We start from the raw sequence: 17,478 nt of genomic DNA, 5'->3' as shown, positions 1-17,478 counted from the left end.
ATACTCAACAGGACATCCAGCATTTCTTGAGCTTTGACTCTCCCCTGATGCACTGCTCTGCCAGGCAAGGGGCACAAGTAAACTCCTGTTATGTTCCCATGAGCTGCCCAAAGAGGTTCATGCAGCAACTGGCCAGACGACATGGGCACTGCTGAGCCAGAGAAGGGACCAGGATCCATCTTCACCAGCTGTGTAGGTGTTCAGCAGCTGCAGCAGGGTGTGTTTTAGAAGCAGCACTCAAGAGAAATGACCTGGACTCTGCCTAGCCACTGCCCTGCAGAGTCTCAGAGACACATGGCAGGCAGAAAACAGTGTTACCCCTGTTTCCTACTCCCCAGGAACCTCCCAGTCCAATGCACTTATGCTCCAGGGAGCAAGAGTTGAGGAAGTGCTCTACAAAACATGAGAGTGAAGAGCTTCATAAGTATGTAACTAGGTAGGAAATGACCCAGCCCTTGCCCAGCCAGGCAAGTACTGCTTTCATTTCCAACAGCCAAGCTGCTCCCCAGATTTGTGCAAGGGCTATCCAGAAGCCACATCATGAGCTGTGCTGGACACTGAATTATAGCGGGTGACACCAGCCCAAATTTGCAGAACTGATCAGAAATCCAGCCACACTGGGAAGGAGTGTCTGTCAAGTCTCGGATCTGAAATATCACAGGGTTTCATTCATGAAAGCAATGCAGAGAGATATCAACATCAATGATACACCCCTCCTAGTGAGAGGGTCACCTCTGCCACCATGGTCTCAGCTCCCCAGATGTTGCCCAGACTGCAGTGTTTCTTGACAGTTCAGTAACCAGTAATTCTCCCAGTGCTCACAGACAAAGTCAGTCACCCAATGTAACGCAGAGCAGCTGAAATGGCAATTCATTTGCTTTCTGAACCCCTTCTTCATTCACAGCCCCCTTTATTTCAGGTAAGGTCAGCAGATGCTCCAAAAGAATGGACAAAGCTTTCGCACCATTGCAGTCCATCACAGGCAGTACATGCGCCAACCTTTTGCCATGACAAACAGAACAAAGGGACAGGAAGGAGAGCGGAGGTAAGTCAAAGTAGGGATAGCTGGCAATAAAGTTATAAAGCAGCTCATCACATACAGCTACGTCCTAAAGACTGGCTTGGCTTTCCTTGGACCACTAGGGCTTGTTTAACAGAGCAAATGCTAGGATACTGGGAGATTTGTCTTGCAATGAATTTGTAGGTAGCGCTGCTGTTTCTACATGGACCACTGCCTTGAAAGCTGGCCTTGGAGAAGGCATTCACCTCTGGCCTTGAGGGAGAGGGAGTTGCAGTAATTTTGTGAACTGAGGACAAAATAAACAATGTTCAATAATCGTATGATTTGAAGTAAGGGACTCTTCAGAGCAAGGGGGTCTTGGAGGCAGCTCAGAGAGCACAACTCCACTGCTAGCATACATCTGTCTCCTCTTTCTTAAATTCGGAGAAGTCCCATAGCCTACCAGTAAGAGACTAATCTTCAATTTTTTAGACTAGAGGAAGACGATTTGCTGGTCTGCACTTACACACTGCACAGCTGAACCCCACCCTGAGCCACTGAGTGCCACCTACAGCACTCCAGTTACAACAGATGCGAACCGAAAGGCCTTCGCTCAGTTTTGATCCTTTTGGAGCTACACTATATCCTCTGATGACTAGGAAGAAGGGAAGAAAAAACCCCTGCCTTCTCTGTGTTTTACTGCTCAAAGCTACTCTTTCTCAATAACCCCTTCATTTCCATTCAATCTACACCCTGGGAACCTGTATGTGTGGTCCAAAGGCAGAGCAGTCATTGTCAACAACATGTTCTGCCAGCAGATGCCACAGTTTCAAAGCAGCAAGCAGAATTTAATCTAAAGCACAAATTGTGCATCCCAGACCTGCAGGAACTGTTAAACAAGGCTCAAAAGACAAGTTCATGGGGGAAAGGAGGCAGGAGATAGGAGAGGGAACCTAAAAGGAACTGATACCTTAAGGTAAAATCAAAATGAAAGCTCTTTTTCCTTTTCAGAAAGCAACCAAAGAAAGAGATAAATATGTTATTATACTTACAGCAAAGTGATGCATTAATTCAATAGTGCTAATGGAGACACGATTTCTGTGCTGTTTGTCACAATACCCTCCCTAAATTGCTGCCAATGCTGCATTTCTAAGGAAAGCCACACGAGGAGGTAACTGCCCATCACTCCAAGGGAGAGCGTGTTCCTCTAACTCACTCTCCAGTTTGCTCATGGGGTACTTAGCTGAAAGCAGAAATTACTTTAAAGTGGACAAAACAGATACTAACAGATACTGTAGCCTATGCCACGAGACTGACTAAAAGTCTCTGCAATCTCTCTTCCAAGTAACTGCCTGCAGGGTCTGAGCCTGATTTAAGTCTATCAACAGCTTCAGATATGGTACCACTAAGTCCAAAGAGTCTAAAATTCAAATGGATCATCAGACCAGCTTGGTTAAGCAGTCACACACACTGCTAGCAGAGCTAAATGCTGTATGTTGCTGAAGTACATTTCAGAGGTTTTCAACAAAGTACCTGAGCTTTTGGGGCACAATTAGAAACCGAAAATTATTAAATGTGTGTTAATGACAAAAATGAACCTGTAACAGAATAGAGAAGGCAGTAGAGAGCAGTGCAGAACCCAGCAACCAAAGGATGCGGAAAAAGAACAAGGCAGCCATCAGAATGGGTTCACACTGCACTAAGGGTGTCTGAACTCCGTACTGGTAACTAAGGTAAGTCTTCACACCAAAAGTAAAATAAAAACTTGAAGGTAAGAGCTTCAAGTACCCTGTGATCTCCAAACATCACCTTTATCAGGTTAACATCACAGAAGTTCAGAAACACATGAAGAGAGTGCACTCTTCTTAATGGACTAGCCACTCTGGAAATATTTTCCCTAGGAGAGTGTGAAGAATGGGCTAAATGCGACTGAATCATTTCTGCAAAGTAATGTAGAGCAGACACAGGAATGAAAAATCAATATACAATGAGCATTTCGAAAAAGAGGGGAAAAAAGTGTCTCTATCCACAGCTTGAATTCCTTCCGGTTTTTATGCAAAGGAGACACCAATGGGGGATGTTAATGGACCAAAAATGGAAGATCAGCTATAGCATGGGAAGGGTAGTAATTAACAATTAACAGCATCCATGTCTCACAGGAGGTTGCTAGTCCTTAACTGATTGGTAGTCCTTTGTCCTGCTCTCAGAAATAATTGGGATGTAAGTTGGAGTCTATTATTCTCCTCTGGGCCTCAGAAACAATGCATCTTTGCCCTTCAGTGACAATTACTCTTCTTCCTGGACCACGGCCACATGAGGCTCTACATTCTTCTGAAACCTTGTTTTCAGACCCCAATCCTCCCTCCTACAGGGTGTTTATCCCTTAAGAGAAGTGGAAATAAAATCTGGTGAATGTCAGCCCTCCCCAGTAGGAATCCTGGTAGCCTGCAACTGCCAATCAACACGGAATTTGTCTCTCCTGTGAGAAGCTCTGCTATTTACACTCTAAAAAGAGTTCAGTTTCAGTTCCCTCAACACCAACGTAAAAAGGCTAGATCTCATGGAAGATACTTTGGGTGAGAATGCCATAGTCCAGTCTTACACACAGTCCAGTCTTACACACCCAAGGTCTCTGTGGCAAGAGATCTCTGGAACCTAAGCAGATATAATCTGTCCGTTCCCCCATCCTGCCTCATCCCCACTCCCCCAAACCTCTCATGTCTTCAAAGAAGTCACTGTACTTAAAATAACTACACTGTTGTAGACTCACTGTTATTTAAATGGGACACACCACTGGGTGCAGGCTACTGTAAGGCTCACAAGGTGTTTGCAATTTGGAGTGACTTTAAGACTGCTAGCACGCAAGATGAGAAAAGCACTTTGTTTTTAACCTGATGTTGATCTAAAGAGTGAGTATTACATTAGTGACATACCTTTTCTGCTTGTATGTCAGCATTGCTTCAGCAATGGGCAACTGGTGTGCACAGTTTGCCCCTGCTATATACTGAGTTATCCTGGAGACAACATCAGGTGTTTCTGGAACTGCAATAGAACAAAGACAGAAAGTAATTTAAATGACTTCTCAGACCATCACCAGCACTGTCCTCCATTTGCTCAGCCAAGCAAATGGAGGACAGATGGTACCCAGCCAGCATTTCAACTTCATCTTCTGAAAGAAGCTCTGCAGCCTACCCCAAAGCATCTGTGGAACTGTGTTTGATTCAAGTTGACAGGAAGACATTTCCTAAATGCCTTCCATATTTCTTTCGTTTCAAGCAAAGAGCCACAACTGTGAGATCAAGGGAATGCAAGTGAATATCACCAGGCATATATCACTTCTGCACCTTATTGGGCATTTTAACTCAGACTCTTTGAACAGTGAACTGTGAAGAATTAGGATTCTCTGCCAGATCATCATATGCCATCATGACGTTTCACTGCAGTTCTCACCGCACAGATGAAAATGGAGAATTTGAAAGGTCTGGGCTACACAAAAATGAGGCTGAATTTTCCTCCTAACAGCCAGGCAAATAAATAAGCGCTGCAGCATACAACCAACTAAAGAACAGATATGGCTCTCAAGCTGGAATTCTATAGCTAATGAAGTATTCCTAACCCAGACACAAAAAATAAGTCTATATCGACATCTGTCTGCATTTTCAAGTGCAGCAGGGAATGAAAAGAAACCAGTTCCAGACATCTGTTCCTCCACAAGCTTAGAATCAAAGAAAAGCGTAGGTTAGATGGCACACTAGACCTCTACTTCACCCTCCTGCTCCAAGCAGGGCTAACTTCACCTTTATAACAGGCTGCCCAGGGACTTGTCCAGCCAAGTTCCCATTTGCTGAACAATCACCTGGGAAGAGGTCTCTCTTGCCTCCTCTCATGGCTAGAGGACTTCTAGGAGCATCCTGGGAGCTCCAGGCACTTGGCAATTCCAACAGGAAAACCACACTACAACTTCCCCACCCTCCTGGTGCTCCAAAATCTCCAAAGCTTTTTCCTTCTAGTGAAATTTCTGTATGGGTTATGCTGCCATGAGGGCATCGCTCCTCAGTCAAGTCTCGAGCCTTCATGTAGCCTTAAATGTCAGATACAAATCTTCCTTTCTCCTGTTTCTTTCTGTCCTTGAAGGAATGGATGGAAAAACTGTAAGCATTAATATTTTAAGTAAATTAGTACACTAACACTGTAAGGCTTTATCCTGGCGTAGAACAGACTCAGATCAGAACAGGAACTTGTTGATCTGACCTATGGCAGCTCCCACTACTTGCAACACTGGTGAAGAATAAAACTATGTTTTAATAAGAAAGATCCTGCCAGCAGACTTCAGAACTGTCAAGGTCATCCTCACACACAACTAATAGAAGTTAATCTTCCAAGAGTTTCCAGTTTTCCAAATCTTTCAGGCTGGACAGTTTGTGAGAGGCCAAAGAAAGCAATGTACTAAACTTGGTAATGAGACCTCCACATCAAAGAACAAAGCTGAGAGGTAGGTAAAACCAGCATGATTCAGAGGCAGCTAGTGTCTCCGGGAGCCAACAACTGTTTGCAAACCACCACATGGAGAACACACAAAGGTCAGCATCTGAAAAAGGAATGTGGTGGAGAGGGGAGAAAAGAGGAACAAAAACATTTGTCTGCTTCCTCTTGTATTTACTTGACATTTGCTAAAATTACTCATTCCAGCCTTTCATCCCACACAGGCCACACACAGACACATGGTCTTACCAGTGGTCTGTGCTTCAAGTTTGTTGAACAGATCTCTCCAGGCTAGATCTTGGAAGAAGTTGTTGTATCTATAATCTACAGACCCCAGGTACTTGGCCACTGGATGAGAGCCTAAGAAAGAAAGGAAAACAAGACAGCTGTTCTTCCCAGCCCCAAACATCGTGTTCTTTCATCTGTAAGGAATTAAATTCCAAAATCAAAACTACACTAGACACCCCAGAAATAAATTTCTTCAATTATAACCAAGTGATTTAGTCCAGCTTAGCTCTAAAAGAGCATGCAAATAAACTTCCCAGCAGAGAGACTGCTTCAACACCACTGATATCTTTCAGTGACATCTCCCTCTTTTCCCCGCCAAATTAAATTTTGAACAGCCAAATAAACCGGGACTGGGAAACTGCTGAGGAAATAAATGATTTGGAAGACATGGATGCCCTACGGCCCTCCATCTCAGCCTCTCAGTTTTGCAAGGGGCTTTCCCAGCAGCCCTTCCTGCCCACAGCCTGCACCCCAGCCAGGGCACCTCTGCAAAAGGAGTCAGACCTCTTCCTCCAAACGCCCTTTGCACACCACAGCTGTTTTACAATACCAAGAAGAGCCAATTGTCCCCATCCAGGAAGAACAGCCCAGGGAGGCTTGTTTAATTGGTGAAGAAGGGCTTTAAGTTCAATAAATAGGTTGGAATTCAAGACAGGAGGCAGAGTCTAAGGATTACAGTCCCCCAGTAAATGTTGGCACATGCATCAGGTCTCTGCTTGCTCTAGCTAAGCCTTATGGCTCCTCTATGAACATGGAAAGACCTACTTGCTTGAAGTTTGTGTGTCCAGCCTCCAGCTTGCAGCCCTGGATGGAAATCTGACTTCACACTTATACTGAGCAGGACAAGGAAGGCTTTCAAGTGACAAACTCTGCCTTGGGAGATGCTAAAGATTTCCCACCTGCAGTTTAGGCCACATGTCTCCCCAGACCATACAACCCGCTCTTCAACTACCCCTCCAATCTTTTCGACACATGAGAAGAGTTGTACTTTCCAGCCTCCACAATTCAGTCACACTCAGCGTAAGTCCTGTACATTTACAATCAGCCATGAAGCAGCCTCAGAGTTCCTACTAATTGGCTCATTTTTATCCTTCCTGCATATCAAATTCCGACATCAAGCCACACTTCCATGGACTGCAACAGTTGAGTTATCAGCCGGTAACTGGTAACCTGACAGCTCCTTCCAAGAAGACCCAGTTACTTAACTATACTCACCACCCTCCAAGTAAAGCTCATGATGGAAAAACCCCACTGTCTTCTCAGTCCTCCAAAACAGGGCTAATTTTCAGACTTCCAGGAAAGGTTCAAGCAGAAGGTCTCTCTGAACCCTTCTCAACATCATTAGAGACTGTGGTTTAAGTTGTTTCCTGGACCCTACTGATCATGGCTACTTTCAGACCCATCATTTCTTTTTCAGTGGAGTTTTAAACAGCGCACGTGGAACAGCTCTGCACCATGCACTGGAAAAGCCTTCCCACATGCTGGGAAAACACATTGCATGTGGCAGATGCAGTTGGAAGCACATACTGAACACGTGCTTGGGGACTTCAAGGTGCCCAAGAAGTTCTATCCTTGGGAGCCAACTAAAATGCTAAAAAGAATCCCAAATAGCCAAAATTATCCCCAACCTTTTATTTTATTTGCTCCTTTTCAGTTGTTTATATAGTGGTTTGGACATCAAAGGAGTCCTTCAGCCATAGAATCAGAAGCAGGAGTGAATCTCCCAGAATGGATGCTTACAGACACTAAGCATTTCTCATTGTTAATACATTACTGTGCGTTGACTCTTCTGTCATTGCAGCATGTAGTTGTGAACTAAGCACGTAACACCATCTTCGGAAAAACTCTGCCATTCCTACTTCGAAGGTGCTGCTAACCGTAGAAAGTCTTTTCCCTTTAGACATTTCTGGCACAGTCACCATTCTGTCTTTGATGCTTTTTTTAATTGTTAGAAAAGAGAGGTTGCTCCTCAATCATTTTAATGAACTGCTAGAAAGCTGGCCAGAAATAAGCACTTGATCCAACCAGGAAATACTGCAGACTTCTGTGGGAAAGGTCCTGTTAGAGAAGTTCCTATATTTAAAGTACATTTAAAAAGCATTCACCGTTCTGAAGCAGTTCCATTAACAAAATGCTTTGTTATTTATTTTTTTTTTAATTCCAAAAGAAAGTTTTAAGTTTTAAAAAAACAACTCAAAAGACACAATAGCTAAATCTTGAATTTTGCTTTCAAAGAGAGAATATTTTCAGATCATTAAAGACTGCAGGACAGAAAACTCTTCTTCTGGGGCCAGGAGACAGTCAGCATGCAACGACCAAAGCCATCAGTCAAAGAGACTCTCATTCAAAGCACATTTAACCTTGCAAAAATAATTATTTTGTTTTTACCCCCTAAAGGGCTCTCTTTCCTCTTCCTGCCAACCACTTTGGAAACTAAATGCCTTCCTTACTGAAGGATTCGGCTCTATTCTTCTGCATTTTTCATGTGACTTCTGCAAATCAACAGCCTAACCGCACTGTTCATGGTGCCCGGCAGCAGCTTTTGACTCCTACAGCAACTGCCATGAGCTGGTCCCAAACCTAGAAGACTTGGAAAACACTCAGAAAAAGTGCTTTTCAAGTTTTCTTTTACCCACATCATCACCTAAGTGCCTTGTTTACACAGTCCAAGCCTCGGACTAGACTGGCTTCTGGCATCATGCCCTTACACCACCACCATTGCCCAGATACCCCTGCCCATAAGCATCAGCGACCGCCTGGCTTCCCAGGCCTCACTGCTACAACATTCCTCACGTTTCTGACTACTAGAAGACCCCTAATGTTATCACCAGTCCAATCTGCTTCCCGCAACACAAGCAGTCCAAGCTGAGTTAACTTTCCAGCCAGGCAGGCTTGTTGAGCTGCTGGAAGGACAGAGATAAGGTGCTGGAAAACTGAGGGAAAAACCTGAGGAGAACAGCACGTAAAGGAAAAGTCAAAAGATACGTGTAATTTGAATAATTTAATCTCTCAGCAGTTTCAGAGCCTTTAAAAAATTTTCAAACCCCCTTCCTCCATAAACATTTATTGTGTCAGCCTCGGGGAGGCCAGAACAGTTATTGCTCTAGGAAACATGGTGCCCAATGAATTTAAGATTTCAGCCAGGGAAAGGGCTTCTAGAACATTACTCTGTGCATTCACTGTACTGTGACTAAAAGATATATAGGAGCCTCCCTTTATGGGCAGAATTATTCAACCCCTTGCTTCAAACAAAAGGTTTACAAGCAGACTTTGGCATCAAGAAAGTAAAGATAGAATTCACTCACGCAAAGGCAGCAACACAAGCATTACACAATACTATGACAGCATGACGTTTGTCTCATTTAATAGCAATATACCTAGATAAAGCTTCCACGAAGGCTTCTATTGAGAGAACACATCCCATTTAACCCATTCATCTTTCTGAGAAGAAAAATTGATCCTTATTTACCTAGAGGGATGATCAAAAATCTCATGTAGCCAAGCCAGTCTGGGGTTTTATGAGACAGCTGCTCTACAAAGAGCCTCAATACAGCACTGAGGTAATTCTGGGCTCCGGCCACTGCAATTTTAATTGGGTTTGGAGGCTGCGAATTGCAGTTACAGCTAGATAGAAAAAGAGGAAACATTCATAATTGTGCTTCCAACCAGGTATTTCAGAACAAGTGAAAAAAAAACTGTTTAATGACAACTACAGCAGAAGAGAGCTTGTTCAATACACAAAGCAATATCACAATGATTATCAGCAGCTTCAAACATTATTAATAAAATGCAACATTGTTCAGTACTTTCTTAATTGGCCTCCTTGCTCCTTCTTTCACATGTTTGGATAATCTGAAGGGCTGGACTCAACTATCTAGGTTACAATGTACTTACTGCAACTAACTACTATGTCAGAGAGCATACTCAGGTACCTACAGCCCTTAGCAAGTACCTAGGGAATGCCCTGAGGAATTAATCTGGGAATCACCATAGGGGTGTGTGGGAAGAACTATTTAAAAACCTACCTATTAGATTTGCATGCTTTACTGCTTATTAGATCTGACCTATGAGGCAGCCTCCAAAGCACAACCTTTTAAAATCACTGGTGTCGATGAAAGGAGACTTGTACCTTCACACACATGGCAGAATAACAGCAATGTGCAGAGCTTGTGAGTGCTGAAGAGTCACACAACTCTGACTTCAGGAGAGTAGACTGGGGAGAAGCATTGGAAGAGGGAAGTATTTCACAGCTATTGGGTGGAGAACTCCCTGGGCACCGGGGCACAGGAGCCGAGAGGCTTTAGAGCTGAGAAGCTTTTACAGCTGAGCCTCGACAAACCACACAAGCAAGGTGAGAACTTACTATCTCTGTATCCGGGAGACAATAGTGCTGAAAGCTGCCTGAATATCAGCTGAAGAACATGTGCAGACCACTGGCAAGGTATGCTTTTGCAAGACATCTGATAGGTACTGAGGAGAGAACAGAACATTTTATAGTCTTTTTTTTGGTACAGCTTGTCATGAGAAGAAAATCTGCCTCCCCAGCCTCCTAGGTATTCTCACACCCAAGCACGGGCACCCTACCCATGTTCAATTTGTAAGTGATACGACTATTTCCCAAATACCTCAATCTTTGTGCATCAGCCAAAGGAAAGATCTTCCTCTAGGAAAATGGAAACATTGCACCTTCCTGACAAACACTAACACTATATCCAAAACACGGCAATGACAACTCTATAACAGCAATAGTTTATGGCTGCAGAAAGTAGGGCAGCAACAGGTCATTCACCTAGCAGACAGCACTGTGTAAGAGCAGATGCTGTCTACTCACCTGCTTCTGGAACTGCAGTTACATTTCTCTCTGATTTCAAAAGGACTTAAACAAATGCAATGTTCTGGCCACCCTCAAGCACTAAAAAGGGAACAGTTCTACCAACACACATGTTCCTCATGAAAGACTGTTTCCCCTCCATGCAGCCAATGGCAAACAAGTTAATACATACCTCAGGTATACATGGACATAATATTGATGAAACTCAGCAATCATCTCTCACTTTCAAATTCTGCACGACTAATCTGTACACTCCAGCCAATGCTATCTTCATGTCCTCTAGTACTGCAAGCACAAGCTGCTAGAATTACTGGAAGATGACCTAAAATGCCTGATATCCATCTCCAGAAAGCATTTCTCTACCTTCCAAGTATAGAGAAACGAGAACTAGTAGCTCAGCTGGTATTTTTGCTCCCTCGAACATTGAGACCCTAGTTCTTTCAGAAACAGAAAGCCAAACCAGACAACGTAATTCCATGAGCCTGGCATAAGTTCTATAGGCCACAGTCACCCTGCATATGTTTATTGATCCTCTTCCATGCATATTTTATTGCTTTCTCAGACCAAGGTTCTGAAAGGAGCAAAACTTGTTCCAAAATTGTAACAAACCACCCCAGGTTGACAGCATAAGAATGCTCAGGGTTCTCCTTATACAACTGTCACTCAGTCAGAAAAAACAGGGTGACATACCTGCAGTCAGGAATCACAAGCATGTGTGGAAGGCAACACAGAGCTGACCTGAAATATTTTCTACCGTGGTCGCCACCTGTGCCTAGAAATCTCAGCCTAAACCACAGGTCAGCCCTCCCTGCTTCCTTTGTCCCAGACTACCACAGCTGAGAAGTAGGCTCTTGAGTGCAAAGGTCTAGCCATTCCCAGTGCACTGCTAACCAGAAGGAACAGCATTTCATGGAAGAGAAAAAAAAACCAACTCTGTTGGAAGACTCAGGTGGTAAAGCTTTACAAGATCCACAGCATCTCTTGGTCAAATGAAATCCAATCTGTAGGCACTGAACACTCAGTATGCTGCCAGCCCCCACGCACCACCACTGCTCTTCCAACCAAGCAGCAGAACCTACTTGGTTAGTGGTAGAGCTCAAGGCCTGTCCATTCCTGAGGAGGAACAGTGAAGGAGAACTGTGCTTCAGGTAACATCTCCTGCCTTTACCTGGCCTTGCCAGTCAGAAGTGTTGACAAGAATAATGTTTTCTGGCAGCTGGTCATCAGAAACCAGGATGTGATTTAGTTGGTCATACACTGTTTTCCTGGGGATCTGGAAATAAAGACACAGAGAAGAGAACAGTAGGAGATGTCAGCTCTAATTGTCAAGCCACCAGCTTGAGCCCTTGCAGTTCATAAGAGGTGGCTGTGCATGGACGGCTCCCTTGCAGGCTCCTCTATTAGCCACCTTGGTTTCATTGGCCATTACTCTTTCTGCCATTCACTTTTACTTTTATCACTTTATACCAACAGCAGCACAAGGGATTTTGGATTTGTAGAAGCCAGGAACAATCTCCTTCAAGAAGGGGATTAAGTGTGTCCCACAGCTAAGAAAAGAATGGCACATATGCTCTGCACAAGTCAGTCCCCTTTTGAAATCTCTAGCAATTTGCCTTATTTCAAACGAGTAATTCCTCAACACACCCCTATCAATTTCTCATCATAACAATCTGTTCCAGTGTTTTCAGTTTATGGTGGGCTGACAAAGCAATAAGCTGGCAAAACCCAGCAGACTGGATGCAAGATGCGATATCAACCAAGACAAATTCCCTCTTTGCTGTAGCCGCAAGGCCCGGATCTTTTCCAGCAGGGATGGCACTTGGTCCACAAGAAAAGGAACCACAAGAGACAGTTGGAGAAGAGGAAAAACTGTGAGTGGCTGCAGAGACAGCAATCTTTTTCACACCTGTAAGTGGTGCCGGGTGTCTGGAGAGCGTTCATTGTCCAGACTGTTCGCTCTCTCGTTCTGTGGCCTCACGGGCTGCCTCTCCTTCAGAGATGTACTCCTTCCCCGGCGTCCAGTCTGCTTCCCTTCAGACCTGCTAGAGAGATGTGCTTGCATTCCGGACCTGGCTCGTATCAGATATACATCCCCCAAATGATCCACCCAATCTGGCAACCTCAGCAATGTGAGGGGAGGCATTAGGGAATCATGCACAGAGATCTGAGTTAGCTTAAGATCTATCTGCTAATTTTGCTTCTGACAGTGCAGAGCACACAGTACAGCTACAAAGCCTGATCCCAGGAGTCCCAGGCAGACTTCCACAGCCCATGCTAAGACCTACACTGCCACACTGCTATTGCTACACAAGCATAACAGGATCCAGCCAAGCAAATAGCAGTCACACACCCAAAAGCAGCACAGAAATACTTCTTCAAAAGAACATCTATCTGCTTGCAAATAACTGGAGAAACTATATGGTGGGGTTGCTGAAGCCCACATTTACTACCCAATTTGGGAAGGCTGAACAGGACATAAGTTAGACTTGACAACCACCCTTAAGGCCAAAATCTGCATCAGACATTGACTCAACAACAGTATCTTTCAGCAAGCAGCTCCAGAGTTTCATAAAAACTTCCTTGGACATGGAGCAGGTACAACACAGGAGATAGGAGCAACCTCAGAGCAATGCTGCCCTTCAGGGTTCTGAGCATTCATTTATTAAGTGCTCAAGATCCATCACTTAAGTGTTTGAACACAAGGAAGGTGTCCTTGCAGTCCTCGCTTAAGGCCATCATGAACAAATGCTAGCAATGAGTTCCTGAGCAGCCCTGCAGCAATGCTGTGTCACCACTCTACCTGGTGGATGGGATAATGAGGGACTCTGTCTTGGTGATCTTCCCGCTGGGTGGGAGCTTCTCAAGAAACACATCTGGTGTGGGAAGTTCAGCTTCAGGGACCTCAGCTTGCTGGTTAGGCTCCTGCAAAACCACAGGGAACCGATTCATCAGGAACAAACCCTCCCCTCCATCTCACTACCACAAGGGCTGGCAGGAGGTGCCCCAGCTTAGCACTGTCTGGGGCACATTCAGCCTTCCTCTTCCAGCCATGCTACTCATTTCCAAAAGGAAGAAGCCAATACTGGCTATCTAGGGCTCCAAGTCCTCAGCTCTGCCTCACAAGTGAGATGGAGGTAGGAAAGGTGCCTAGATATGCTATTTGGAATAGGCACTCTTCAAGCTCAAAGCCAGAGACATGTCTTCTCATGTAATGCAGATTAATTCAGTTTACCCAAATGAACTAGCAGAGAGAGAAAGACATGGGAGAAACATTACAAACTGCAAGTCCCCAGTAGAGCAACTTGAGCTTTGCAATTTTTACGCCAGGATCAGCTTAATTTCTGCCAATTCAGCTTGAAGTAATACTTTTGTCTGACAAAATGAAATAGTCCTGAGAATATTTTTCAGGACAATATACATGCTCAGTAGCATACTTCAGGCCAGCCTTCCTCAAACCAAGAGAAAGGCTGTTTCGACAGAAGGCCACATACCGCATTTCAGTTTCAAAAAGCTGAGAGACCAGAACCTCCAACAACTAAGGTCAGGAGGAGAGCTGAGCACTATCTTCGCTGCAGCTAAGGTTACTAAGTTGTGTTGCATATGCAACTATATGGACAGATCGACAAATGACAGAACGCAGTTCATAGCTGACACCTGAACTGTCAGGGGGAACATTAACAAGTGTGTTTTCAACTTACATAAGAGACAGTGTCAGAAATACTGTCGCCTGCATGTTTGGTTCCAAGACTCTTTGTCTTTTCAGGCACTTCTACCTGCTTGAGAGGAGAAAAATCATTAGGAGGTACGGCATCAGCACAGCTTTTAGCCATGCTCTCTCGATCAGGCTGGTCACACCAGGAACAAATACATTCCTGTGGGATAGGCAAAACAGTAGCTGATACACAGTAGAGGTAAGGAAGTGCCCCGGAATAGGACTGATATTCTGTGAGCCTAACATGCCCATCCACAAGCAGATAGAAAAGGGGCTGAGCCGCCCCTCAGTGTTTGCTCCCAGCCACCATGAAAAGTATCCCAACAGCAGTAAGGTAAACCCTTCTCCAACAGTGTCAAGGAGTACCTAAATCTCCCAGGCAACATCTCCCATCCTGGCAGTCATTTCAAGTACATGGGAAACGGGAGCTATTCGTACTGTTAGCAAGTATCCAGTACCTAACCTGAAGATGTCCCCTTGAGTTAATACAATAGTTGCTTAAAAGAGAACCCCAAACAAACAAAACAAAAACCACCACCAAAAAGAAACCCCACAACACTAAAAAAAAAACCCCAAACAAAAACAAAAACCCCACAACAACAAAAACAAACAAAAAAACCCCCCAAAAAACCCACCCCAAACATGTCCCTCCCCCGCCATGTTTTCTTAGCAGAAAATTCATATCTCTTCATCCAAGTCCTTGGAGGAAGTCGGAGAGGGTGCTTTAATTTACACATGCAAATAGAGAACAGTGCAAGTCTGCTCTACTACCTGCAGATAGAGAACCTTCATGAAACATGACTTACAGGACTTGATGGCTCTCTCTGGCTCCTAATGCTGTGGATGCTACCAATTTCTGTCTGAGAGCTGGAGTGTGACAGTCCTTCAAAATAAGGTCTGAATAAGGAAAGAAAAACCAGTTTCTTATTATCAAAACCACTAACAAGAGAAAGTCCACCACATTCACAGCAAAGCAATATGACTGTTCCCAGGGCGTCTCGCTGCTCCCCAGTGGTTCCAGTAAAATTTATAGGCTACTTCTGAAAGGAGAGGGAGGTCTCCAGGACAGCAAGAGAAGCTGTAAAGTCCAGGGACCTCTGCCTAGCCCTGACACTAGCTGATAATACTTCCATCTAATGGATTCAACGTGTCACCTGTCAGGCAGCACATCATACATACACACGTCATAGTAGTAGGGGACTCTACTTTGAAAGGCACAGAGGCGCTCATCTGCCGGCCTGATCCAGTCTCGAGGGAGGTGTGTTGCCTGCCGGGGGCTCGGATCAGGGATGTTGCTGAGAGGCTGCCTGCTCTAGTAAGTCCTGCTGACTATTACCCCCTTCTAGTCGTCCATGTGGGTGCTAGAGATATAGACAGCAGTTGCCTGGAGGACATTAAGAAGGACTACAGAGCCCTGGGAGAGGTGGTTAGGGGCTCTGGAGCTCAGATAGTTTTTTTCATCGATTCTCCAGGGCAAAGGGGAGGACCTTAAAAAAGCTAGGCGTGTCTGGCAGGTTAATAAATGGTTAGAAAGCTGGTGCCATAGTCAGGGGTTTGGCTATTTAGAACATGGGGCTCCATTTGGGAGGCCAGATCTACTGGAGGCTGGTGGAGCTGGTCTGACAAAGAAGGGGAAGAGCTGTTTTGGTAGGAGGCTTGCCAGGCTGGTCAGGAAAGCTTTAAACTAGATGTGTTGGGGGAGGGGAGCATTGATCCATCCCAACATTCCTGGTCAGTTGCCAGCACCTGTAATAAGTGCTTGGAGAGATGTAGAGATGTTCCAGCTGTCCCAGCCATTGAGTCGGCTTCATTTGGAGCTCGGCTAAGGTGCCTCTATACAAACACCCGTAGTATGGGGAACAAGCAAGAGGAATTAGAGATGTGTGCAAGGTTACGGGAATATGATGTCATTGGTATCACAGAAACATGGTGGGATGGCTCCTATGACTGGAATGTCGGAATGGAAGGTTACAGGCTGTTTAGAAAAGACAGGCCAGGCAGACGGGGAGGGGGCGTTGCTATCTATGTCAGTGATAGGCTAGAGAGTATGGAACTCTGTCTGGGGACGGGTGATGAGGTAACAGAGTGTTTGTGGGTCAGGATCAAAGGGAAAACAGCAACAGGGGACATTACGGTGGGGATCTGTTACAGGCCGCCTGATCAAGAGGACTCTGTGGATGAAGCGCTCTACGGACAGATAGGAGCAGCCTCACGCTCGCACGCCCTGGTCCTCATGGGGGACTTCAACCATCCTGACATCTGTTGGAGGGACGGTACGGCCCGGCACAAGCAATCCAGGAGGTTCCTTAATTGTGTGGAAGACAACTTCCTCTTTCAAGCAGTAGAGGAGCCGACGAGGAGAGGTGCCATGCTGGACCTTGTGCTCACCAACAGGGAGGGACTGGTTGGAAATGTAACGCTCCAGGGCGGCCTTGGCTCTAGTGATCACGAGATGGTTGAGTTTGAGATCCTCAGGACGGTGAGAAGAGCATGCAGCAAGCTCACTGCCCTGGACTTCAAGAAAGCAGACTTTGACCTCTTCAGGAACCTCCTTAGTAAGGTTTCATGGGATACAGTCCTAGAGGGCAGGGGGGCCCAAGACTGCTGGCTGATATTCAAGGATCACCTGCTACGTGCTCAAGAGTGTTGCATCCCGACTAGAAGAAAGTGCAGCAGGAGGGCCAGGAGACCTCCATGGATGGACAAGGAGCTGCTGAGGAAACTTAGAGGGAAAAAAGAAGCTTATAGAAGGTGGAAGCAAGGACAGGCGGCCTGGGAAGAATACAGGAGCATTGCCCGAGAAGCTAGGGACCAGGTTAGGAAAGCTAAGGCCCAGCTAGAATTAAGTTTGGCAAGGGATGTAAAAGATAACAGGAAAGGATTCTATAGATACGTAGCAAATAAAAGACAGACTAGGGACAATGTAGGCCCTCTCCAGAAGCTATCAGGAGAACTGGCTACCATGGATTTGGAGAAGGCTGAGGTTCTTAATGACTTCTTTGCCTCAGTCTTCACCAGCAAATGCTCTGACCACACAACCCAAGTCTTGGAAAGCAAATGCAGGGACTGTGAGAACGAAGACCTTAGGCCCACTGTAGGAGAGGATCAGGTTCGAGACCATCTTAAGAACCTGAACGTGCACAAGTCCATGGGACCTGATGAAAT

The 17,478-nt window shown here is 45.2% G+C and overlaps 1 protein-coding gene across 10 annotated transcripts in view; it reads right to left on the bottom strand.

Annotated features, from left to right (window-relative positions):
• PACS2 (phosphofurin acidic cluster sorting protein 2) overlaps positions 1-17,478 on the bottom strand; it is an 83,048-nt gene that overhangs the window by 18,303 nt on the left and 47,267 nt on the right. For 5 of the 10 annotated variants that reach the window (XM_030493834.2, XM_030493838.1, XM_030493842.1 and 2 more), the window contains 9 exons: positions 15,120-15,210; positions 14,300-14,377; positions 13,402-13,523; positions 12,508-12,643; positions 11,770-11,874; positions 10,134-10,240; positions 9,240-9,394; positions 5,732-5,842; positions 3,934-4,042 (listed from right to left, as the gene is read on the bottom strand). In XM_030493834.2, the coding sequence (XP_030349694.1) occupies positions 3,934-4,042; positions 5,732-5,842; positions 9,240-9,394; positions 10,134-10,240; positions 11,770-11,874; positions 12,508-12,643; positions 13,402-13,523; positions 14,300-14,377; positions 15,120-15,210 (1,014 nt within the window). The remainder of the gene's footprint in view (positions 1-3,933; positions 4,043-5,731; positions 5,843-9,239; positions 9,395-10,133; positions 10,241-11,769; positions 11,875-12,507; positions 12,644-13,401; positions 13,524-14,299; positions 14,378-15,119; positions 15,211-17,478) is intronic. The other 5 variants (XM_030493836.2, XM_030493839.1, XM_030493837.1 and 2 more) reach the window with 3 other exon arrangements.

The sequence above is a fragment of the Strigops habroptila genome, chromosome 8, assembly GCF_004027225.2.
Source record: "Strigops habroptila isolate Jane chromosome 8, bStrHab1.2.pri, whole genome shotgun sequence".
In the NCBI taxonomy this organism is placed as follows: domain Eukaryota; kingdom Metazoa; phylum Chordata; class Aves; order Psittaciformes; family Psittacidae; genus Strigops; species Strigops habroptila.
Note: the sequence above shows the minus strand (reverse complement) of the source record. Positions and strands in the feature narration are given on the sequence as shown.